Here is a 27312-nt window from a genome sequence, read left to right as displayed (position 1 = left end):
CTCAAATCAGTTTGGTTTACTGATTTTTTTCCCTTTTCCTTTTTCTCCTCCTCTTCAACATGTGTTGTTTTTTTTTTTTTTTTTTTTTTTTTTGATCATGTGCAATGAAGGTAGAATCCGAAACAGTACTCACACACTTGTGGCACAAGCTTGACCTTTAAAATAACAAAGAAGTGCTTTGAAACAAATGCAAAAAAAGAAAAAAAAACCTGACCTCAGTGCCTCCTCTCATGGATGTGGATCAATAGGCAACAAAAGTGCGTCAATGTTTCACCCACGTTTGGGTTTCCAGATTTAAGCTACATTTCTGTGGTTAAATGCAGTGACTTTTTTAAACAATCACCCCTAATGGGGTCTTTTAGAACATTTTTTTTCATTGTAAATTCCCTTTTCAGTCATGGCGTGTATTTTTTACATTTTTAAGCCGATAGTTCTTTTATGCAGAATAAAAATTATCAGCAATCGTGACTGTAAAACATTGTGTCAAATGTTAGATGCTTAAAAAAAAAAAAAAATCAAGGGACATTTACCCCAAATTACAGCCTTTTCTTTAAACTGGCAGTGTTTTTTTTATTTTTTTTAATCACATTTTGTGCCCTATTAATGGAGAAATGTGCCTAAATCTTAACTTTTCTCTCATCTCGTCTTGTATACTACAGCACAGTTAATGAGAATAGCACCAACAATGTGCCAGTTTTTTACTCCTTTATTTGGATGTTGAAGGGAAAACGTTTTTCCAGCCCGACTGTCTTCCAGCGATGAATGCGCCGTGCTCGTCTCCTGTGCTGGAGTCTGAACTCTTTCGTATCTCGCCTCCTTCTGTCCGGTGCTCGTCGGCATGTCGACGATGTAAGTGAGCAGTAGCACAACGAGGCCAAATTAATGATGGAAATGCCTTATCGCAACTACCCGACGCTGAGTAATCCAGTGTTGTTGACAGCGGTTAGATGTTGTGACGCAGTACTGCCATTGCCCTGTGATAGATTACTGACCTGCCCTGCCTCTCACCCAGTGCATGCTGGGATAAGCTTCAGCCTCTTGCAACTACAAACAGCACAAGTGGGTACAGAATGGGTGGATGAATGGATGGATGGATGGAAAATTGCCACGTCTGACTCTTGGTGCTTCATTCATGTCTTTTACTAAGAAGGCTGCTGCTGTAGAGGCTGTTGTACTTCTCAATGGAGTTTTTATATGTTGTGTTGGACATTTTTCATTGACCTCAACCATGTGATTGTCCTTAAATTGGTTCATGTGTTAGTATGTGACATGTCTGGAGATGCGATTATTTGCCTGGAAGCTGTGATCGGAAATAGATGAAACCTTTTAGGGCAGGAGTTGTGAACACTGTGCATCACGTGGCCAAATGACCTCTCAGATAAGATTTTAGGACAAAACTTTTCACTTCAGGCTTATTTTTTACTGTCCGCTGTGGTATAAAACATGGCTCGTTGTATTTTTTAACTGACCGGGTTGCAGGTGATTTAAACTCATATCTATACTTGATTCATCTGATTTCTCTCATGGAAACTAATCATATATTTGATTTCATTCATCATATCTGACCAGGGTGATTATATTTAATGACCAGTTTTTAATGTTCTGTACCTGGTTTAAGACTCAAGCCTTTTGATAATAACTTAGAGGCAAACAATCTTAACTGGATGATGGAAATGCCCATTTACATCATGCCTGTCGGATTTCAATTTTGTATCTCATATCTCTTTAATCCACCAAATGTTTAAAGGCAGTCAAAATGTATGAGTTTACTTCAAATCCTAAAATTGTAGCACCAGACATTTGTACAGTGTTTCCTCTTAATTAATAATGTCAGTTGTTTTGGTCAGATTTACGCATGCATTAAAAAAAAAAGAAGAGCACACAAATTCTGTAATTGTATTCCGTATTAGCAAGCTGGTTCTTGCTGTCCCTACAAAACTTTCGAAAATAAACGTACAAGGCTCCGTTTTCAGTCACTTTCACCTTCTTTCTTTCTCTACATGTCGTGTTAAACAGAGTTTAAAGAGAGCAAAATTGTGTAAATGATTCTCAGAAATTGTACATTTTTACCAGTATCTTCACTTTTTGTCTCTACTTTATGATTTCTGATTGTGCCTGTATTAAATGTGTAATATATGAATATATACAAATATATTAAAATGACTAAATGTGTTCTGTGTGATTTTTTTTTAAGAGCAACAGATGTTGGTCAATGGTTGGTCCACTACTTTGGTCCAGACTGAAATATCACGATGCCTATTGGTTGGATTGCCATGAAGTTTGGACAGATATTCATGGTCCCCAGAGATGGAGTCGCTGACTTTTCCTCTAGTGGCACCAGCAGGACTTATCAAGTGAAATATCTCAATGTCTGTTTGGATTAGCACAAAATTTGTACAGATGTCCATGGTTCCAAATCAGTGTAGGGTACTCAGTGACTTTGCTAATTTGAAATGTAAGCATGCTAACACGCTAAATTAATTATACCTGCTGAGCACAATCGTGTTGGCATTTTCACTGTGTGACATTAGCATTTAGCTCAAAGTACTGCTTTGCCTAACAGCGCTGCTAGCATGGCTGCAGACTCTGTTTTAACACCAGAGTTGATCCAAGGTACAGGTAGCGATTATGCATGTTTGTTCACCTTTTTTTTTTTAAAAAAAAAAAAGCAAAATACTGATGTTTAAGATTGACCTTAAAAACATTAATCTGTGAAAGCAATTTTCCTCAAACGCCAGGCCATAATGTCCACCTGAGTAACTCCTCTGCAATTTTAAGGTCATAGTGGGAAACACAATAAGTCCAATCAATAAGTCATGATGACATTTAGGTGGGTCACGTCTCTGAAAAGCGCAATAAGACTTATTTTTCTCTAACTCAGAAAGCTACAGTATTTCTCCATTTAGACTGTGACAATACGCGCTTTAGAGATAATTGTATACTGCAACAAAAATTACGTTTGAACATTTGAAAGACTCAACAGCAGCATCTCAGAGAAAAAAAACAATCGCTGTGTGAACACTTTATTCCTTTTTGTGTGCAGACAGATGGCTGATGTGCTTTGGCAGAAAACTGCTCAGCGGAAAGGTTGAAACAATCGAAAAATCAACGAAATGACCTGAACTGACAGATCCAGCTCTCAGGGATAGAGGGGGGGAAAAATTAGCGTCTTGTGGTGAACTGGCCCTTTAAAGCCCTCTAAAGCCCCTTAAAATATACAGATTTTACTGATGAAATGTTGTTGACTCTAAAGTCAGAAGTTGCAATACTGCAGGATAAAAACAGCAAATCTATTGTCAGTTTTTTTATGACCATAATCCGTGTCAAAAGGTTTGTGTAAAGCCCTCTATCGACATGCTGGACGATACAGCGTGAAAGCAAAGCCTGAAGACACTGCCACACATGTGCTACTAATGCAGTGTTTGCTCAGGAGGATGCATGCATGGCCGTGCGTATACGCTCGGCGCTACGTCAACGCCATGCGCCTGTATACGCGCTCGGTCGTGCCTCGCAACCCTCGGCCTGCAGACCTCCTCCTCGCTGAGCCTGAGCCGCCTTTTCACAGCCACATGTGTGAGCCATCAGCGTTGACTCTACTTTTCCCTGTCCGCCTCACTCAGACGAAGAGGAAGAGATCTTAGGGCCTCTTGTGTATGATGTTATTCTCTGAAAGGCCAAAGTGAGATATGTGAGCCAGAATCTTATCCAAAAACTGTGCTGGTCCATATGTAGCCAGACATTTTAAGCAACTTGAGAGGGATCAGTGAATTTGAGTGTGTGGGCGGTGCAGGTAGCAGGCTCATAAACAGAGATGTGATTGAGAAGTTTCAAGGAATACGTTGACGTTTTGGGAACTATGTTTGTTTTCTTGCCAAGAATTAAATAAGATTTTGTGCTGAATATGAAGCTACAGCCAGTTAGCTTAGAGCAAAAACTAGAAACAGGAAACTACCAGGACCTCCAAAGCTCGCTAACAAACAGTTTTAGGAAGGGTTATTTCCTGACTATTCTTTTAAAAGATATTTCAGCGTTTTAGGAAATATGCTTATCCGCTTTCTTGTCAAGAGAAGATTTATATCACTCTAATATTTGTACATAAATATGCAGTCAGCAGATGGTTAGCTTAGCGTGGTGTAAGGACTGGAAACAAGGGGAAACAGCTAGCCTGGCTTTTCCAAAGGTAACAAAACCATCCTACCAGCATCACTAAAGCTAACCTAACCTCGCTAATTTACAAATTATATATTTTTGTACAAAAACCAAAAGTAAAAAGGATGAGTTGTGGTTTCATGGGATGTTACTTGCAAGATGTCATTTCAGTATGCTAAAGCTTAGCTTACCATAAAGACTGTGTAAACAGCTAGCCTTTCCAAAGGTAACAAACTCCAAAGTGTTGAAACAAGATACAACATGTTAATTAGTGAGCTGTTGAGGTGCTGGTAGGCAGATTTTATTACATTTGGCCATACTAGCTGTTTCCTCTGTTCCTAGTCTTTATGCTAAGCTAAGACAGCCAGCTGCTGTAGCATCATATTTAGCATACAAGAATCAGAGTGGACTCAATCTTCTCATCCAACTCTTGGCAAGAAAACAAATAAGCGTATTTTCCAAAATGTCAAACTATCTCTAAAAACTGAAGGAACTCTGGGTTCTGGGATGGTTGAACCGCCTGAGTCTGGTGTCGATTGAGATAGTCTGAACACCAGAATCACCTCTGTGCAACAGCTGGAGCAGAGGGAGCATTTACTCTTTGTTGTCCGCCATCACAGTTATGTTTGTCCAAAGGCCCACTGGAGCCATAGAGTTGAGTTATTCTACAATCCAGAGAGCGAGGCCCACATCACTAACATTTATGGACAATTTATAATTGATGTGCCCATTTGATCTCCCTCTTTACCACGAGAAAAACCATCTGAACAAACAAGGATGGTGTAAGTTTATTGCATTGATATGGATTCTTCTCCTCTGCTCCTCCTGCTCACTCCAAAACCCAGAAGACCTCTTTAGAATAACTCAAACCCCGAACATGTCAAACTCAGATCCAGAGGCATCTGTCACATTTTCCACTCAGCAGGCACAACTCTGTCAACTGTTTGCCCCTGGCAACACCGATACGAACACAATTCAATGTTAACAGAACTGACAGGGAATTTATCACTGCGAAAGGATTTAGACAAACGGCTTTTAACTGGCTGACACCAGCAGATCACCAGCTTTACAATCACTCATATACAAGACATACATGTGTGTTTTAAATAGATTGTTTGGGTATTTTACATTTATTTTTTAATAATACAACAGACATTTCTTAAATCACATCCTAACACACTGGCTCTTGCACATGGTCATACATGTGCCATTGTAGGTTTCATTCATTCTTACCATACCAACATAAAATTATGAAAAAGACCATGACACATCAGTGTTTAAGTCATTAGTTTCCCAAACTGGGACATTTTGTTTAAAAGTGGAAGATCTGAGTATTTTGCAGATATGTTGGAACCGGAGACATCGTGGCTTCAGCCTGAGAACGTCCTGTTCAAACATCTGGTCACCTTATCGAAAATCCAGGCAAAGGACCAGAGGGGCTAATGGCTGCCGCATCACTGGTTTCTGTTTTAGTAAGTCATCAGAGGCCTTGAGATAGAGACGCAGACACATGTACAAAAGTCTTTGCAGCTGCCGGATTTTCTCAGAAAGACTTTTATTCTACATGGGTATGTATGTTAAACATTACAGATGATGAGCAGCATGTCATCACAGCTCATCTATATACGCAGGTGAGTCACCTTTACCTGTGGAGAGGGCCATTTGTGGTGAAATCCTCCACATATGCATGGAATATGTCCTGAACATAAGTCAAGGGTAAGTCTTCAAAACAAATCTTGATCTTCAAACACAAGTGAAGCATCACAAAACCGTATGTATGTACTTTGATAAAACCACAACATAGAACACTGCAGTATTTTATCCTGTTCGTGAAAAAAGATTGCATTTAATGACCCCTGGAGAGAGGAATTGCTTGGCCTTTGCAATTAAAATTTCACACTCCAAGCCCCGTCCACATTGGGATGCTGTCATGTAAATCTTCCTGTCTTCTTTTTCTTCCTTAACACCACAATTAATTGCTGGTTGTCTGGTTTCACAGCGACCAGTTGTACATCCCTTCACCCTCTGCTTCTGCTGCACATTTAAAACACTGAGTCAGGCGATATGTAAAGCCCTGGGCCATTTAAACACGATGAACTGCAGTAATTGTATTGCTGTTACCTGGCAACTGCAAACAGGCAGAAATGGATATGCCACTGTTGTGATTTCACAGGTTTTGCCTGATCGCTGCCAGAAAGGTGAAATGATTCACTGGAAGTTAAATTCAGATCCAGTGAGGAGTCACACGGTGTCCCGTCCACTGGCAGACTCCACTGCCTCATCAGCCCTGGGGAGAAGGAGTGGACCCTTTCGTGCCATGTTCACAGAGGCACGTCACAGGCTATTTGTCATGGTAAGCATGTGTGTGTGAGTGTGTGTTTGGGGGAGGGGATGACTGAGAAATGGTCACATCTTAATTCCTACAGTGATCCATCGTCTCAGCAAAATCTGCCAATGCACTTGTGTTGCTTGTCTGTGAATTTGTCGGGTCATATCAATCCTATTTGTATAGCCTAATATCACAAATCAGACATTTTCAATCTCATATGACATCTTTTATTGAAAGAAAAAGATACCTTCTCTGGGGCAAAGAGGAAGAACCCTTGGAGCAACAGAAGAGAGATCTCTTCCTTGAGATGGACAGACGTGCAATAGATAACATTAGTAAAATTACACTACGGAAAATCAGAATTATTATATTAGGCACATAAATCACAAACATATTCAAAGAATTTGGATCCCAGGACATTGAGCAATTTCCATGTGCTGAGAAAACAGGTAGGATCTGTTTCACATGACCTCTTCTCCACCATGAAGACACCACAAAGACGCAAAACCCCAGGACACCATTCACACAGTGGGGAAGATGGAGAAGAGACAAGGATACCGTTCATGCAGAAGGAGAGAGGCAAGGACACAGGTCATACAGAGGGAGAAGAGACAAGGACACCATTCATGCAGAAGACGAGAGATAAGGACACAGTTCACGTACAGGGCGAAGAGACAAGGATACCGTTCACACACAGGGAGAAGAGACAAGGACACCATTCACACACAGGGAGAAGAGACAAGGACACCATTCACACACAGGGAGAAGAGACAAGGACATTGTTCATGCAGAAGGAGAGACACAGGGACACCAATCACATGGAGGGAGAAGGGACAAGGATACCGTTCACACACAGGGAGAAGCGACAAGGACACCATTCACACACAGGGAGACGAGACAAGGAGATAGTTCAAACAGAGGGAGACAAATAAAGGACACCATTCACAAAGAAGGACAAGAGACAAGGACACAGTTCACACACAGGGAGAAGAGCCAAGGACATTGTTCATGCAGAAGGAGAGACACAGGGACACCATTCACGCAGAGGGAAAAGAGACAAGGAGACAGTTCACACATAGGGAGAAGAGACGAGGACATAGTTCAAACACAGGGAGAAGAGACATGGACACTGTTAATGCAGAAGGAGAGAGACAAGGACACCATTCACACAAAATAGAGAGACAAGGAGACCATTTACACAGAGGGAAAAGAGACAAGGACGCCATTCATGCAGAAGGAGAGAGACAAGGACACCATTCACACAGAGGACGAGGGAGACAAGAGGTGAGGCTGCTTCTGACTGAAACCAGGGGTGAATCTGGGGGCACAGTGTGCATCCCTGATGCTTTGGTGCATGAAGGCAATGGAGGGATGTGGGTGGAGTTGGGGTTATCCAAATCTGTTAGCATCTTATCCTTTACAGGACATCACCTGTGAAGTTGCATCATTGTTTAATGCTAAACAGCGCCCCCCTCCCCCCAACCTCTTGTCCCGGATATTCGACATGTATCTCTTTCCTGATTGAAAAAAAAGACGGAATACTGTATAGATGTTGGACAGATGTGCTTTTTACAGGATGGTGGCAGAGCTCAAATGAAATGAAGCATAAGCCCAAGGGATCAATACACCCCAGTGTGAGTCAATAGGAGACACACACACAGAGCTCTCCTTCCTCCCAGAGAGGAAATGTTCAGTTCATAAATATTTGGAGTTTGCTAATTGAAAGAATCTGTGCAGCTTCAGTTCTGCGGGGTTCTTTAAACACTGCACTCATATGGATTCTTTGTGTAGTTGTCTGTCCCTTTGTTCATTAGTTCCAAGTGAAATGAGCTGAGGCTATGGTAAACATAAAGACACACACACACACACACACACGTTCAAGGCCACAGGCACTCACAGGTTAGGTTTGATCAGCCACTGGCATTGTGTGTTTGATAGTCGGTTGTTTCCCTCTGAAACCTTTTGTTTTGCTTTGCCGTGAGCGCCGTATGATCCTGCTTTCCGATTGGCAGCCTTGTTACACGCAATGCAGTGCGGATGGGCTTTTATGTAGGCAAATGCAAGCTGTCCGCTGGGAGAAGAGCAGACTGCTATGAAATTCAACTGAAAAACATGTTTGCATGTCACCGTGTTTGCATTCAGAGTTAAAGATTCATGAACATAGGTGTTTTTTACTGTAGCGCGCGCACACACACACACGTCTAGCTGGGTTGCAGACAGCTCTGCTGCAGCCTATGGAGAAGACACACTCACTACTACTAAGACTTTAGTTTAAAAGTATATCAGCAAGTCTAATAGAAACTCTTTGTCACACAACCATAAAAGGAGAATGAAGCTAGAGAGCAAGGCGTGCCACGCATCGAGAGGACGGTTAGCTTCGGCAGACTCTGCTGACACTGTTTGTGAAGCGTTGAGGCTCTTTGAGTGGACCGCCTGTGTGTTATGTGTGGCTTTCACTTAGTGCGCAGCTCATTTAGCCTCTGACTCTGACACGTATAGCGTGATGTGTTTTTAAGCCCTTCCACTTAACATGCTAGACTGATTGTTCAACTATTGCAGCATGAGCTGTCGCTAATAAGTTATGCATAACAGCGCAGATGGGAAACGTGTCGGTGTGAAATGACATGTGACAAGGTGGAATTCGGATCGCATTCAATGCGTGCAGGAGTCTCCCTTTCTTCTTAGGTTCTGCCTCTCTGACACACCTTAAACACACCGGATCTCCTCTCATGGTCTTAATACATCACGTTACGCTCTCCGGGGACGGTTGACGTGTCTCAAACTGACTAAAATATTAACCATATTGGGTTTATCGTGAACATAGTTTGATCATTTCACTGAAATGGTTATTACATTAAAATTGTTTCATAATCTGTCCAAATTCACCAACCCAGCTCTGCTTGGTGCACACAGCCATTATTCAACAGTAATCTTGTTGTCCACATGAGTTCATTCACACACGCTGAAAAAGAGACTGATTCTGGAACACCATGTTCTCATGGCCAACAGAATTCAAGTGCAGGTTAACCTGTAACTCCTCTGGCCTGCTAAGTGTCTTCACAGTTACTGAGTGTTCTTTCAGTTTGACTTTGTGCTCACCTGTGAGAGGCAGCGTGGCTCAGTTTGAGAGTCTACACCTGTGACACCCAGAGGACTCATGGACCATCCTAGACCTCATGATGTCTGGACTAACATCGTGGTGCAACGGCCTGCAATGGAGACCAACGGTGGTAGAAATCCTGCAGCAGCCCTCAGTGGGCCACCTGAGGACCCGGCTGCTCTAGCCCCTCGTCAGTCAGACAGTTTGCTGGATGGCGAGAAGACTGCAGCCACCCTGCTGTTCTTTGGAGTCTTCCTTGCCCTTGTGGGTATCATTTTCACCACTATGGGCTGGCACCACTATCTAGCCAACCCCACCTTTGAGTGGACCCAACTGCTGGGCCCCATCCTGATTTCGGTTGGAGGCACATTCATGCTTACCAGTGTTTGCAAGTTTCGTTTCATCTCCTGCTGCAGACAGATAGATGAAGAAGTGCTTGTAATACCTGCGATGGAGCAAACCTCGATGGGACATTCTTATACGTTGAGTACCATAAGTCAGCCAATCATGTTACAGGGTTGCACAAAAATGCTACATATTCCACCTGTGTACAACTTTAGAACCCAGGAAGTACGCCAAACCATTGAATTCCAGCCTGCCGGGTCCGTGAATGGCGTCCATGCAGCCATTCCTCCGCCTGTGTACTGTGTGGACAGCGCAGCTTTCATAGCCGAAGAAGCTCACAGCGCAGGAGCAAACCACAGAAGAAGCAGGTAGGGAGTGGCAGTGGTGGAAAGTAATTAAGTACATTTACTCAAGTACTGTGCTTACACTTTTATTGATACCTTTACTTACTGTACAAATTTAGATCTGTATCTTCAGTAAAATCGACAAATAGCAAAATAAGCAAAATTCACAAGCAGTGTATATGCCGTATAATAAAACATTATCTCCACCTTTGCCAGCAGCAACATTAAAGTAATAATAATAATAGTCATAATAACAATAATAACTAATTATTCTGAAATGGGCCATTCTGCGTAATGAGTACTTTTACTTAACTAATTTACTGTTTGTATTTTAATTATTTTCTTTTAAAGATGACTTTTTGGGCTTTTTGAGCCTTTGTTTTATTATAGAACAGCTTAGAAATAGACATTAAAGGGGGGAGAGAGAGAGAAACCAAGGTGCCCCTTAAAGTATATTTTGATGCTAATACTTTTACTTATTTCAAACAGAGTATTTCTACACTGTTTCCACTAGTTTTGCTTCAGTAAACTTCTTCCACCACTGTGAACAGCGCTCATGACAGACATTGCTCAAACTTAAGAGGAAGCATAAAGCTCTAAGAAACGGCACTTTATTCCTGCAAGGGGGCCTCCATTACTTAAACATGCTGTTACCACAAGTCATCCACAGGCGGTGGGCCCCAGCGAGGCCGGGGCTCGCTTTTTACCCAGCATGCAGCATGCTGACACTGCCGCAAATGACGCTGGCAGAGGTAGACAGTTAATCTTAAATCAGATTTGAGTGTTAAGTTAAAACCTCACGGCTTCTCGCAGCGCTCGTTAAAACAGACACAATGTGCCAGAGTTCATTTCTTATTAACCACAAGATCACTTTCCACTTGGCCCGGAGTGGTTTTGGCCGTCAGTACTCTCTCAGCCAATTATGGCGCAATTAATCTCTCTATGATAGTCAACACACTGTTATCAAGTCACGTAAATTACTGTACTTTGAGTAATGTGTCACATTATTTCTGGTTATTGTCGCTCTGAAAAAGCAACAAGATAAAACCGGATTTTTTGGTGAAGAGGGGATAATGTTGAAAAGAGATAATCAGTTTAACGTTTTCGTATCATTTTCATGTAATAAAACAAGCCTCATGTCACAGAAATGGGGACGATTAAGACCGAAATAGCTGCCCATCTTCTCATTTAATCACTCTCTGCTGTGTTGACATTCACTGCAGTCTCTCTGGCTCAGCTATATGCAATACACCATATTAAAGACATTTCAGCGTATATGTGCTTTGTAGAGGGAGAAACAAATTGTGGCAAATAGTGTCATCATATTTTCACACCTGTTCCCAAAACCAAGTGCTGAGGGAAACATAACATTATGTATTGCCATAAAAAAAGTTACTTTCCACTAATTGCATGATCCAATTTATTTGAAATCCAATCAAATGTCGTTGGACAGACGTCCTGCGAAACACGAAGCTGCATTCCATCACTGGAAAGCTACAAGTTTTCACTTTCTTTTATTGTTTTTAGACGATTGCTCCCAGCAGGTTTCCAGGAAAGTAATTCACTTTAATACAAACAGACAGCAGGAATAATACAGTTAACCTAGGACAACTATAAACTGCTGCCCTGATCATATGAACACATACTCTGCTCACCAGCTCTCACTTATGTTGTCACAACTTCTGACCTGCTTCAGTATGTTTCCAGTGGTTAATGCCAAATAGAGGAATGATCAAGGGAGAAATTGCTCAACCTCACTGTTTTCTTTTAAAGGGCAATCGGCGTCATGACGTTTGCTTTAAGCGTAACCAATTGGGCCTGTAAACACTTGGATACTAGCCAGCTCTGGTCTTAAATCCAGCCTGCATGAGGTATGTTGCTTGATTGCTTTACAGGACTGAGAAGACGGAAGATGACAGAGGACGTGACGGCGACAGCAGCTCTTCCTGTCCACCTGCTTACGAGGACATCTTCCCGTCCTCCAACAAACACAACTGGACGTAAACGCCTCCTGAAACTTGTTAGGAGCTTCTCGTCTCTCCAGGTGATAGGTTCAAGGACGATCCTGCAGAACAGAACTTGAAGCATCCCGGTTGTTTCACTCCATGGCAGCACATGAGCAACATAGGTTTCACTTTTCTCTCACAGCTGTTATCATGTAGTTACCACAATAATTATGTATGAAGTCATAAAATCCACTAAGATGAGGCTCCCTGGAAGAAAACCTCATTAAAATGGAGATTTATGGACAAACTCGGCTCTATCTGAGGGCTCGAAGGTTTTGGAAACTCAAAGACACAAAATTTATATTCAGCATAAAAAAACACACATTTATCCAGTGCTTGTTGTCTCTCAATAGCTGCACAAACCACTGTACATGCCCATTAAATGTTGGCAGAGGAAATGTAGACAGCCACTATTGCCTGAAACAAACATGGGGACAATTTACCAGAGATACTTTGAAAAAGATTTTTTTTATGCTGAGAGAAAATTAACATCAAAAGAGGAAAAAAGTCATAATGGCCTTTTCACTACAATTAGTTGTAATTGTTCACATATTGGCAGCGTTTCTTATATCTGTGTGTGGTGTTTAACGAGGTCATGAAAGTCAAAGGACGATCACCTCAGCAGGAGCCAACCTCTGTACCTACTACACCACCACTACCAGTGGAGGAAAGTAACTAAGTACTCAAGTACTGTATGAGTACAATTTTGTGGTTCTTTATTCAAGTATTTTCATTTTCTACAATTCAAAAGAAATGTTTTTACTTGATTACATTTGTTTAATCAGTTTAGTTACTTTTCAGATTAATACTGCGAAATATAATCAACAAATTAAACGTGATGAATTACCAGAAGTCAAGACTGTATTGATTTCCACATGAATGCATCAGTTATTATAATTCAAAAATCTATAATCTGCCAAATGAGGACTTTTACTTTTTGCATTTTTAGTTTTGCAGGACTTTTACTTGTAGCAGAGTCTTTCTACACTGTTTGTACTGCGTTTTCCTGCAGGATCATGCAGCTGCATGTAGTCCTCTGTGGAGTTTACTGCTGGTCGAGTCTGCAGGATAAACACAAGTGTCATTGCACCACACGGGGGCAGAAACACTGAGGAAATTAATACACCGTCACCTACTGGGTCAGGTCAGGTGCTTTCACCGGGATTAGGGAAACCTACAGTATAATAATAATAATAAGTATAAAATAAATAAATAATAATAATGATAATAATTTGTCATTGTGAAAAAAACAATCTTTGCTCTTTAAATCAAGTCTTATAACTTCTCCTCACTGCCGTTTATTAGATCGAATGGTTGGCTGTTCATTCACATCTTAATAAAATTCTCCTGTTTTATTTTTAACTGTCGCTTATTTTTATCTTATACTTTTGTGTACTTTTTATAAAATCTTATTTATGCGTCTTTTTGCCTTTTTCATGTCTCTCAGTGCTTTAAATTGCCTTGATGCCGAAAGGGCATAAAGAAATAAACTCGCCTAAAACATGATTCATTAACAGCTGCCTTCGTTTCGTCCTTTTCTCCTGAAGTAACGGCCTGTGGATGATAATCTGAAATAAAGTCAATCGCAAATTTGGGTTTAAAACAATAATACATAACTATTGTAAGATGAGCGCTGCATTATAAATTCTGTTAGATATGAACCGGATTTAAAACCCGGATCATATCTAACAGGCAACACATGAACAAAGAACTAAAAACTATATATATTAAATATTAATTTATCGATAAATCATTGCACTAAATTAAATTATGACTAAATTAGGTGCTTTTGGGGGCAAAGCTTTATTTAAACTTTATTTATTTGGTCTAAACTTTTTCGAGTGAAAAGCTCCTCTGAAAACTCTCAAAATAATAGAAATGTAGATTCAAAATGAAATATTTACAACAGAGGCAAACATATCTTTAACACTTGGGACTACTTTCTGCGCAGTGAGCTCGCTGGTGTGTGTTCTCTCTTGTTATTGTGTGATTACGAATCTCAAACTGAACCTCAGCAGTAGGAAAAACTGTTTCATCTGAACTCGATCCACTTTGAATTTGGATGAGAGGTGACATGTCGCTGCACTCAGATCAGTAAATATTGACCCGACCACTAAAAATACCTCATTTTCCCCCAGCACGTGCTCAAATCTGCCTCAACGAACCGTCGGCTGGGCTCCAGGAAAGCACGCGCGCTGCAGACAACTTCCCAAAAACGTGCAAGATTGAAATTTCAGAGCAATTTCGAAAACATCCCAGGACCTCCTTCAAACTTGTGCCGTTTGCCTGAGCAGATTTGAAACCGCAGCACAATATGACTTTCATTATTTTTACAGCACAGTAAAATGCGGGTGGCCGACAAGGCCCATTATTTCACCATTTTGGCGCATTGGAGACGATTTATGAAAGTATTACGGAACATGCAGAACGATAACAACAGAAATAAAAGAGAGGAGGAGGGAAAAAAGTGGAAATCGTCGCCCACAAAATCCAAAGTCCTGATATGAGTTTTAAGGTTATGAATAGATTATTATCAGTAATTTTGTGGTTAATAATAAGGGAAACCACTTCATCATTTCCAGCTGGAGAGCCTTTAAAGAAAAACTGCAAAAACACTCAATTATTTACAATTATGGCCCAAAAAACTGTGCTTGCTGAAATTATCTGGCAGCTTAGAATATGTTCTAATACATGATGATGTCTGTAACGAGGTGGATACATTAAAAATGGACAGAGTTCACAAGTTTAGGCTATAACAGAGTCTCCATGAAGCTCTCTCTGAAGGCAACAGGTGTTTTTCTTTACTTCTTCATCCCTGCTCCCAACTCTTCCTCAGGCTCTGTGTCTCTTTGTCACGTGTTTTCCAGGATGAGCGTGTATTGTGCTGCCACTAAAGCGGTCTGATTGTGCAGGAGGCCTGAGCTGGAGGCCCTCTCACTAAACCACATGTGCTCCCAGCTAAACATGTGTGGACGGATTTGGAAGCTACATCAGAGATGGCATTTTCCTTTTGAAATAAAAAAAAAACAAAAAAACCAAAGGGTCAGATAATCCCTGGAAATCACGATTAGACCGGAGTAATTAGCACTGACCTTGCTCTGCACGCTGGCAGTGAGTGGACCCAGCCATTGTGTTTGCATTGTCACACCAACATACCCCCATATGGTGCGTGCTAATAAGACCGAGAACTCACAAACAGCTGAAGTTGGTGTTTGGGTTGTTACTTGAGCTCATTGTGTGAGGATATTCTGTTATAAGACTGCGCTCAACAAGGAGCTTTGTTTTGACTGACAAAAAGCTACAACTCATGTGTCTGACAGTGAAGGAAAAAAAAGGGAGCTTAGAGTGAGTTGGGCTCCAGCAATTCTTCAAGCTTTCAATTAGCATGCACAGAAGTATTCATTTAACCTGTTAAGGAACCAGTTCCCGCTTTCTGCCACCTCGTCTCCTTTCACGACGGCTGCTTCAGATGTTCTGTATCATCTTCTAACGCTGACATCTTCAAACTTCTGCATGTCCTGTGCACATTTTTCATTCACATTCCCCAAAATATTTCTATGGTTGGAAACTTTCTCAGAAAATAAAGTTTGGATAATGTTTGGCTGCCCAGCTTTTGTTTCTAATGATCCAGCAGCAGGCTCGTTAAGGGGGTTGCTTACTGAATATTAATGTATTTTTTGAGGTTTTCATCATTTTCTTTTTATCTGAGCTTCCATTAAATACACGTTCTTCCCTACTCACTCCCCACTCAGTCAGGCAGTGGATACCAACCTGTTTTTCCCTTTGACCCTTTAATACGAAGCAATTGTGACCTCTTGCTGCAGGTTGCTCGGATATGTTGTGAGCAGCTCCGTCAAAGAGGGATTATCTCATCTCAGATTCTCCTATTTGGAGAATGTTTGGACGCCTAAAGACGTAAAGCTGCGCACGCAACTATTGGAGAAAAGTCTGAAAAATAAGCACAGCTTTGCGCAGCTGAATTTACTCATTTGTTTAATTAAATCTCACCTGGCTGATCATTTGTGATCCCTCATAGGGGTCGAGACCCCACCGCTTTAAGGAAAATGGTCCCTTTGGAAAACTGTTCACAAAGTGTTCTGTGGATTAGCAACAGAGACACTGTGTGGAAAAAAAGCTGTCATTAAATTCCTTTAAATGTATATTCTCATGAATATGAGTAAGCTCCATTGACTTCCACATAAGTATCAGAGACAGGTATCTCAACACCTGGACAGATAAAACCCAAACTTTCTTCATGGCTTGAGGAAGAAAGAGAAAAAGTGCTTGGTTCTGTTTGAGTGGAGCGACCCTTTAAGTGCCCTCTGCACATGCATGTGTGGGGCTGGAAAACTTTTCACTACAGCGACATTAAAGGACACCGGCTTCTGTCGGGACACTCATTCTGACGGGGAGGAGAGGCAGATCTGGCCGGCCTCATTCACATTTTCGTCTCCGAGTCCCTGGAGATTATTTTTAGCAGCTGAAAGTGGCTGTTTTCAAAATAAGTTCCTGACCGTATATCAAAAGATCCCAGTGCCACAGTGGTGGGCTCGCTGTGTGTGCCTGCTTTCATTCCACTGTGTGTGTGTGTGTGTGTGTGTGTGCTGCTACGTAAGAGCCTGTTGCAACTACAGGGCATGAAGACGGGGGACAAATGGATTCCATGCTTGCAGGAAAACACGCTGGAGGCACAGGAAAACTTTGTTGTTTATGAAGAACACGTGAAACCAATCAAATCTGAATTATCTTCCTGTTGTTCCAGCTTTTGTCGTTTGCAGTTTTCAGTTCGCTCGCCAGCAGTGTCACCACCCAGCAAGCAGGTCTGAGTCTGTGCGTGGAAGGTAGACAGACGCACATGCGGTGAACTCGCATGCACCCGCAGACTCGAGCTGCACACACACACACACACACACACACACACACACACACACACACATTTAGTGTTTTCACTGTTTTCACTCAATTGATTCGATTGGTTTGTCACTTTCAGATTAAAGTCCTCACACTTTTTATTGTGCCTCGTCTGGTGGTGAAGGTGGTGAAAAATGCAAATTATCAGCTTTTTTTTTACCCTCGAGATGCAGGGAAAACAAACTCATTTAATCTTGGGCTTTTATTTGTCTCTTCTATTTTCCTCTCTCTCTCTCACACACACACACACACAAGCAGACAAGTTCGGGAGAGGAGCGTCTAAACCTCAAGAGGATCTGATAAATACTCAGCCCACAGGAAATGATTTGCAGACCTCCTCAGCATAATAACCCATTTACATACTCATCCTCTTTTGGAGCTGGGCGACACACACACACACACACACGGAAAAACACAATTCCACTTCTCTCTAACACACACCATATGCACAGACAAGCTTACAGGTATGTGCGGCTACTTGGAAGCACGCTTACATATGCAAATACCTGCTAACTTCTCTGTAAAACACACACACAGAGACACGTTTCCATCAGTTTTGGGGGTCATTACATAGACTTAGATTCATTTCCTGGGGTCTTATTCTAACCACAACTATAACAACTAATTGCCTAATCCTAACCCTTACCCTAACCTTAACCTAAACCTTAAGCCAAGTCTTTACTCTAAAATTTACATTACGAGGACTTCTGTTTTGTCCCCATAAGGAAGGCACGTCCCCACAATGTGAGTGTGTAAACAGATTCATATCCCCACAACACTAAAGTTGTGTTTTCATCACTTTTGGGACATTACATTGACTTACATTCATTTCCTGGGGACTAACCCTAACCTTAACTGTACTGTAGCCTCAACCCAAGCTTTCACCCTAAAATTTATTTATTTATGTTGCAGGGACTTCCGTTTTGTCCCCCAAAGGAAGATGAGTCCCCACAATGTGAATCAACTGATTTATGTCCCTTGACTTCCACTCACTGTGAACAGCCAAAACCAAACCCCAACCCTAACCTTAACCTAGCCTTGCTTGACACCTCACCCATAACCTAAACCAAGACCTCAGATATTTGCATCACTAGGACCAGACTTTGGTCCCCATGGGGACTACTGGTCCTGACAACGTTCATACCAGAAAAGACCCCCAAGAGGTAGCAAAAACGAGCATGCTCTCCCACATGCATACACTTTTTGAGCTAGAGACCTAGTTTTCCAGAGCTTATGTGGCAAAACTATCAGCTACAATCAAGTCATTATTCTCCTTTTATTGACTGTAATCCAACGACTGTATGTAGCCACGATAAAGTCATCTCCCCCCTCCCTCTTTCTCTAATAACTTTCCCCTTTTTACGGCCAAGCTTCCTCCCCGGCTCACCTCACCGAGCAGGTGTTCAGCTCATTCAGCTTCATCGGCTCCGTTATTGGAAATACCCATATATGTGTTGCGGGGGCAACCGCATGTGGACTGAAGTGTACTCTGAGTGCCATTACATGTGTCTTCTGTAAGGTTCAGTGCTTTGTCACACTGCAGGGGGACATGTCATGTGGAAAACGAGTCCTGAGACGATTACATTTACTGTAAGAACAGTATTTCATTTTGTGTATGATCAGTGGCTTTAGCTCTTATGGGGATCGCATATGACTTTAACAAGTATGAGGCTTTAAATGTGGGATCTTATTGAGCAGATTTCATTGACACAAGTCTTTTTGAAATGTTATCATGAAATAATAATAACAGTAAGTTCATTCTTGGGCTTGGGTGAAGAAGTAGTGTAGTAGAAGTGGCGTCTCGACACCATAGTCTTCACTCAAGGTGCATTTACTTGACTTTTCTGGAGCTTGTTGCTCTTTTGTAGTGAAACTCCACAAAACCCTCGTAAGTGGACCTGGAGTTAAGATTATTGATTATTGTAAAAGAAATAAAACCAACAATAACAAAAGAAAATAAAAATGTGCGACATTTTCCATTTCTATTGAAAGAAACTTTTAAGTTTGTGGCTGTTAAAGTTTGGAACTCTCTCTTACTTTGGACTTTTCATGTATTTATGTTGTTTTTATCTTTTCTTGAGTTTTTTACGATGTCTGTTGCCATTTTTTTCATTATGATGCACTTTGTGACATTCTGCTGTTAAAAATGAACTTATTGGAGGGAGATTTTTTTTTTTTTACTTCTATGGGAGCAGTAGTAGAAGTAGTTTATCCCTATTTTTCTTTATGTTGCATACTCAAATAACTAGTATATGACTACTATCTGTATTTTATGTTATATTATGTGCTATATCATGGTATTTTTTTCCATTTCTATTATAGATTCCAAATTAATAAAGTTAATCTTATCTCCAATCTTATATATTTCACATTATATATGTTACTATATATGTATTATATATTATACTTTATTTTATTATATTATTATATATTATAAATTATTATTATATTGTGTTATTACAGTATAGTGTGTGTATGACACTGCACATGTATTACATATATAACAGTCATATCTATATCCCATGCTTATATAATCCACACATTGTGGCTGCCAGGGTTGTACTAATGAACTTCTTTTATACAATATTTGCACAATTCACTTATACACTAAAAAGTACAGTAATGTATATAATGTATACATGTTTTTAATGCTATCTATCTCATTAGATTAGTTTAGATTACACTTTATTGATCTCACAATGGAGAAATTCACTCTCACAGAAGCTCTTCAGAACACACAAGTGTGTGTGTGTGTGCGCGTGTGTGTGTGTGTGTGTGTGTCTGTGTGTGTGTGTGTTGGGGGGTCGTGCAAACAGCAAACGGAGGTGCAAATAAGAACAATAGCAACAATAATGTGCAAAATAAGAACAATAAGGGTGCAAACAAGAACAATAGGAAGAACAATGAAGGTGCAAATAAGAACAAACGCAGCAAAGAATTACAACTGTCAAAGGTTAAAATGACTTTTGCCCAGTAGTAGTGGATTTGGATGTTTGGATCTTATGTTATCTTCTACGGCATAATAAATACATAAATAACATAAGGCTTAAATAGTGTATCATCATAACCTAAATGACGCTAATAATAAATCGGGGGAGCATGTTATGAATTCAGATTATCATTTTCCATCTTTTCAACCTCAGTGGGAAAAACTTTCATTACAGGCCCACTTTTACAAAACAAACCTTCTGTATGAAATGTCGTATGACTTTAAATTTTAAACCTGCTGACCATTTACAAAAATAACAGCATTAATCCTCAAACCTCATTCTTACATGGACCTTGTGCTCACATTTCGGCCTCTTTCTCACTAATAATCGAGTGGATAATGGTGAGCTGTTCTGAAGCGACACCTTTGCGCTCCGTCGACAGCCTGACGCACTGCAGAGTGTATTTTCATAACAATAATAATGTGACGCTGAATATGTTTTGGCGGAAATAACATCTCTGCTATTTGATGCAGCAGTTAAAGAAACTGCAGCACAGAGCGAATAATGTGAAATTATTAATGGTCAGTTTATTTTCTGTTTGAAAGGTGATTAATCAGTGATTTACTCAAACTCCCCAGATGGCGAAAGCAGCTTTCCTGCTCGTATAAAGTGAAACTGAAAGGACAGAGACTCACTTATTTGGCCGAGCGATGGCCCGTAAGGATTACTATCCCGGCTCCCAGGTTTCCATTCCTCCCCTGTCAGTGAATGCAACAGTAAGTATAACATTTCACACTAACAGAAATTAGGAGCAAGGAGAAAAGTAAACATGGGAGAATTTGGGAGCTGGGTATTTTGGAAAAGAAATCCTGTGTTTGTATTAATATTTCACCTCTGGGAAAACTTCTGTCACTGACAATTTAAAGGGCACGCAGCCAACATTATGTCAATTTGCTGTTACGGCGGTATTTATGACTTTATTGAATTAGGGCAGAAAGTCTGCGGTGGGTCGAGATGTTCGGGGCGGTAGGAGAGGTGAGGACAGAGAGGAAAAAAAGAAGGGTTTAGAGTGAGGATGGAAAACCAGGACTTATTTTTGTTTCAAATGTGTTTCCGTCCACATATGGTCCTTGTTTTGGCCTATATACTGAGAATCTCAGAGGTGACCCATGACCCGGCTCCTCAGACTAACATGATTCTGGCTGTCTCACTTTGAGTTCAATTCGACCCCGTGTCCCCGAAGTTCAAGGGTCACCTCCAGGGAGCAGCAAATTAACCCAATGTGTCAAACCTGGCATGACACCATGTTCAGCCGAGCTCTCTTGTTTAAATATTCTCCTCATGCATTTGATGTTAAGCCGTCTCTTGTCCGATGTTTTCTGTGGGTTATTTTAAATTCTACCTCTCTTCAAAGTTTATGGCGTGTGACTAATTTTCCCCCGTTTTAACCTCCCTCGTCCTTTTCTGCTGTAATCCCACCCCCTCTACATGACAATCGCTTCCCCCCCTACTCTCCCCTGTCTCTTTTTCTTCTCTGACATCTTCTTCCTTTCTTTTGGACAGGACCTCTCCTTCTGATCTTCCCTCTCTCTCTCTCTCTCTCTCTCTCGCCATTTCTCTCTCAGCCCAAATCCTTCTCTCTCTGTGTCTGTCCCTGCGGTTAAAGACGTTTCAGTTCAGCTGTCACAAATTATGTTCGCCTGCCCAGCTGTCAAAACAGGGGGGTGTCCCTTTCATTCCACCTCACATACTACGAAAGGAGATGGGAGGGAGGAGGGCTTTAACGCTCGTGTTTGGACACAAGCAATTATCTCTAATTATTGTTTTTCTTTTCAGTTTCCCTGTCCCGATGGAGGTCTGACGAGACGAACATGCAATAATCCGCTCCAGTCGTCCAGAATCAGCGGGCCTTCGGAGTCCAGGCTCGGCCCTGGGACTCCGTGGCTTTCATCTCAATGTGAGTCAGGAGTTGATTCAAACATGGAGTGATGGGAGAATTAACCCCTGGGACCCAGCTTTCAATGGGCTCAGCTAAGAGATTATATGTGTTGATGGCAGGCTTTTATATGCACTGGGCTTTCAGAACTTCAGCTGTTAAATCAAGGCACAGGATCTTCACCTTTAGGTCTTCAGCGTATTCCCCTCGTCTCCCTCCCAGCACCTCATGTTTCATCTTTGTATCCTGAAACTGTGCGTGAGAGCGAGTAAAATTTCCTCTGAAGTGCCAGTGACACGGCCCGCAACTTCACAAATTATACCGTACATGTTCAGAGCCGAAGGACTCTCATCAGACTGCCACTGGGAGTTTACGTTCAATGTGCAGCTTCAGATTCCCATGACCGTCAACTGAGCCTTTGGGATTCAAGCTCTTTTCAGTGCATGAGAAGATATGTGAAATAGTGCTTGAAAGTAAAAGCACACAAACACGAACAGAGGAACAGAAACATGCAGTTGATGTCAGACGAACTGGATCATCTTCTAGATTGTAATTAATTTGAGCTTGAAGCTGACATCTTTGGTGGTCCTCGCGGGCTTCTAAAGCACGGGGAGGGGAAAAAAAAAAAAAAAAATCCTGTCCGTCTTCACAGACTTGTACAACATGTTGCATGCATCCTTTGGTTTCGACATGCATGCCAAACCCAAAGGATGTTTTGGCAAAACAAAAAGCCACACGTCTCAAATATAACTGACACAAAGGATGTCAAGGGCGGGAAGACAACAAAAGAGGAGACAGCAAATGAGTTAAAGGAACTGATCACTGCAGATAACAGAGTGGGATACGAATGCAAAACAAGCAGTTGTAGACTTGGATTTCTCCATTCTCTGATTCATAATAATATGGTGTCTAGCCTCTGTCACATGTTGCCGATCGCTATCCTGGAAATGCGGCCTGCTCAGGCTCCTATGTCTTCCTAAGACAACGCAATTTTGTGCTGAAATCAATTCATTTTAAAGGAATTGGCCAAAACAAAGCTGTCTTGACTGTGCTGAACTTTCAGGGAACAACTGGAAAGCCAAAAATTGCATTTTGCATGCAAAATCACATCTAAAATCAACGAGCCTGGTTCCACTGTCATGCATTACACAAGACCATGCTCTCTATGATGTATGTGTAAAACAAAATCTTCACTAACAAATTTTATTAGTATTTAATAGCAGCTTCTCTACCTTAAATATACTGTATAGACAACACCATAGAAGTTAGCTCATATGCAATTCAACAACTACATCTAAAGCAGATACTCATGACAAACCAAACCTCATGCTGTATTTGGTCGACGCATAAGTCTCTAAACGTAATGTACATTACACGGACCACTGAGGTAAGTATATATAGTACCTCATGCTTCTTTTTGTGTGGAATAATTCTGCCTCTGTAAAAGTCATCTATGTCACTGCAAACCACTAAGGCGAGCTCTGCCTCATTGAGTTATGAGCTTTCCATGTGCTTGATGGATTGAGACCTCAATCCTCCCCTCGGGTCTTCTTTACAGAGCCAAAATGACATTCATGAGGCAAGTGGTTGATAAACACTTAGACAGAAACAGATTGTTTAGTGAAAATCTGAAAAATTCTTTATTTTAATTATTTTAGTCTTAAATGAAGAGATTTTTGGCCACTTGGGGGGGAGGGGGGAGGGGGGCAATAAAAAGCTGTAAACAAAATACAAGGCGATATGCCCAACATGTTAGCAAACAGTGGCTAACGTGTTAATCAGTGAATATAAATCCAATATTCGCCCCCCTTCCACACTACCACCCCCTCCACATCTTCACATTGTCCCAAAGGTGGTACCTCTTGGCCGATGTCACATCCACCCCCCCCGCCCTCCCCTCCTCTAATTCCTCTCTCCTACGGTCTGATCCACCCTTTTTTTTGTGCCCCGAGTCTATAGTGGAGACATTACATGGCAAATCTCCATTGTCCAGCCTCAGGCTCTGGTGTAATCTCTCTTGTCAAAGGGAATATTCAGCGATTAGCCCCCTGCAAATTACAAGGGGTGATCAGTGTGTCTCTTCAGCCCTCATTAAGTGCTAACAGGGCTTCATCAGAGCCACCCACACTACTGGGACCTTCAACCTCTCACCCCTGACACCTGGAAACTTTCTCACGTCGGCTCCCTGAGCACTGATTTCTTTCCGAATCAGACGCACTCTTCTTTTTGTGCCGTCCTGAGGCATCCGGGCAGGATGGAGTGATTAAAGAGAAGCAGTGGCAGTTTGAAAAGATAAAAGATCCTCCGAGCGACTGGCATCAAAGTGGCATCATGCAGTAATGAGTAGGTTGTCACTGCCTGACATGTACTTGCCACCCATCTTTAAGGCTGCTGCGAGGGTGAGGAAGAGAACACAAGGAAAGGTGTCACTGAGTGACACGACAGGCCGTATTATCACAAGACCACCCATCTGTTACATATGTTGAACAAACAGAAGAGTTTCTAGGTGTAATATCTAGCAGATGGGGGTCGGCCGGCGGAGAGGGCACATCAGAATGGGGTCGTCTATGATGCTGGTCAACTGGTCATTTCTCCCGGCCCATTAACCACCTGGGATCGGTATGTTTTGTCAGCTTTTCCAGAGTTTTAGGTTTCGTTAGCTGTGCTTTGAAATCAAACACGCCCTCCACACACACCCAGAAACAGAGCTTTCTCTGACAAACGCACATAAACACATACGTGTGTGCGCACACTGACGTCTGCCCCAGCCACCTCTCTCTCTCACACACACACACACACACACACATGCACACGATGCAGCAGACGTTACAGACATGAATTTATGTATTTTTTGTGACTCTTTGGCCATCCTTCACACAGTGGCTTTAAGGATGGGACTGTTGCTCATTCAGACAGTCGGTCCAGCATTTTGGTCCAAGTGGAAACATCTCAGCAACTACCAGCTATTCTAATGATGATCCACTGACCTTTCCTCTGGTGGTGGAAATAGGATTATTTACTTGAATAAGAGTACTAATACCATACTGTGAAAATAATCCACTACAAGTGCAAGTCCTGCATGCAAAACCTTATTCAAGTAATAATATATATGCCAAACAATGGTTTCAAAAGTAAAATCCTTCTCAGTTTTATCATATCTGATGTGTGTGGGTGAATATAACTGCTGTATTTATGTTGGATTTTACTGCTATAGACGTTTAAGGTTGACCTAATTTGAGCTACTTGACATATTGTTAGCTAGTTTAATCTACAGCGATGCATCATATTCTATAAGATCATCATCTGTTTGTCCTGTAAGAAGCACATAGCTCTGAAAAGTAAGCTTTTATGAGCTTAGGAACAAACAGTTTTCAGCTTTGTGATGATGCATTTTCCATCTGATCCAAGATGCTTTTTAAAGAGTTTACTAATTCAGAATCACCAGATTTGGAGATACATGATTTTCAATGGACAGGTAGGGGTAAAAAATGTAATCTAAAAAGTAACTAGCAACGGAAGAGTCAGATAAATGTTGTAGTGGAGTAAAATTTAAATATTTCCCTCTGATATGTAGTGGAGTAGATGTATAAAGCTGCATAAAATCAAGTAAAGTACATCAAATTTGTATATTTACCGACACTACATTAAAATAGAATGTAACAAAATGTATGACAGGTTGGGTCTTCACTCAGTGGACAGTCAGCACTGTATGCAGTAAAGTTTTGAACAAGCAGAATATGCAGCACATGTGATATTATTATACAGCGTGACTCGAAATTTCAAGAAACACGAGCGAAAATGTGGAAAATCGAGAGTTCATGAGGTTAACTTACGCTGTGATTGACTCTGATCACGTTATGAACCCGCCACACTCTAAACCCACATGTGAAGACCTTTTTGTGCTTTCGCCAGAGAATTAAAGACTGTGGACAGATTTAAGTGATAAGTGCAGAAATCCTCCAGGATGAAAGAGGAGCTTGTTGCCACTTTTCATTCCGAAAGCTGCATCAGCTGCAACATCTTAGGATTCACCTTTCAGCCTGTCATAGAAATCACTGCTGAGAGTTCAAGTATGATAAGACATGAACAACACAAAGGAAACCGATACTCTTCAGAGTTCTCGTGGTGTCCGGGCTGTGAGAGAAAATGAAGAGTTATACTCCCAAATACCAACTTTGGGGGGGGGGGGGGGAAGCTGTTGATCATTATCAGATGTAGAAGAGACAGTCTTTTAAGTTTGAACACATTGTCAAGCAAACGCTTCAGTCTCTCACGGTCCTTTATGTCCACTTATTTTGCGAGAAAGGTGTCATTTTGGAACCAGGATCGAACAAATACATGCAAACGTTACGTTGATAAAACGAGTCCACGAGTCTGTGTGTTATAGCGTTGTGCCACACTTGCGTCATTCATGAGCTGACTGAAATGGAGGCAGTGAAATCTAAACCAAGCAGTATTGTTTGCGTGTAAATCTGCCACTAACAATGCCAACATTTCATCTTTCATGGCTGAAGATATTTATTAGGCTGTCAGCACGTGTGAGGCCATCTCTCCCTGCTGCTTTATTATTTAATCATTTGAGAAGCCCCCCTCAGCATGTCCCTTTAATTATGGTTTTCTTTGTAGTGATGCGTTCAAAGTTACAGTAGAGATGAAGCTGTAGGAGGAAGAGGAAATTACTGTTTACAAAAGCGATAACTATTAATAAAATCCCTTGATTTATTTCAGGCTGCTCTGGAGTTAGGCCTATTGTGATAGAAGCTGATTTGCTATGCGCATCTATGCATGTGGGATGTTACATGTGAACACACATGACACATGCGTTTAAGTTTAATATGAAACAGTAATTACATCCTTCATGTTGTGGGCCTAATTGAACTACAAGGTATATTCTCTTTAAAACACTAGCAGACTTGCAAAACTACTAAAAACTTTGCATTTTCTCGTCTCAGCAGATTAAAAACATGAACCTTTTAGTTCCAGACTGGGCCGAACAATTAAATTAAACATCATACTTAACATTCATTCATCTGATGACATTTGATTCATTTCGTATTATTTTGTATGGCTGCGATTGCTGCTGCTTGCACAATTAGCCTTCTCTCCACATGACGAGCAGAATTAATGTGTGTGCTGATTTAACACATGTGGTGATGCTTTCACTGTCCTCATGGGGAGACATGTAGCCCTGCTGTGTTGCCTGACAACACGTGTCTCTTGTTTCCGTTGGCTGACTGGATTCTGGATGGTCCAACTTGGGGT

General features: G+C 41.3%; 1 protein-coding gene across 1 annotated transcript; it reads left to right on the top strand.

The window, feature by feature from the left end:
• Positions 1-9635: 9635 nt before the first annotated feature.
• Positions 9636-12271, top strand: tmem174 (transmembrane protein 174). The gene is made up of 3 exons (XM_041960714.1): positions 9636-10016; positions 10173-10291; positions 12163-12271. Exons 1-3 carry the CDS (start codon positions 9636-9638, stop codon positions 12269-12271), a joined length of 609 nt encoding a protein of 202 aa, XP_041816648.1.
• The last annotated feature ends 15041 nt before the right edge of the window (positions 12272-27312 follow it).

This window comes from Chelmon rostratus, chromosome 19 (genome assembly GCF_017976325.1).
Source record: "Chelmon rostratus isolate fCheRos1 chromosome 19, fCheRos1.pri, whole genome shotgun sequence".
Taxonomy (NCBI): Eukaryota; Metazoa; Chordata; class Actinopteri; order Chaetodontiformes; family Chaetodontidae; genus Chelmon; species Chelmon rostratus.
Note: the sequence above shows the minus strand (reverse complement) of the source record. Positions and strands in the feature narration are given on the sequence as shown.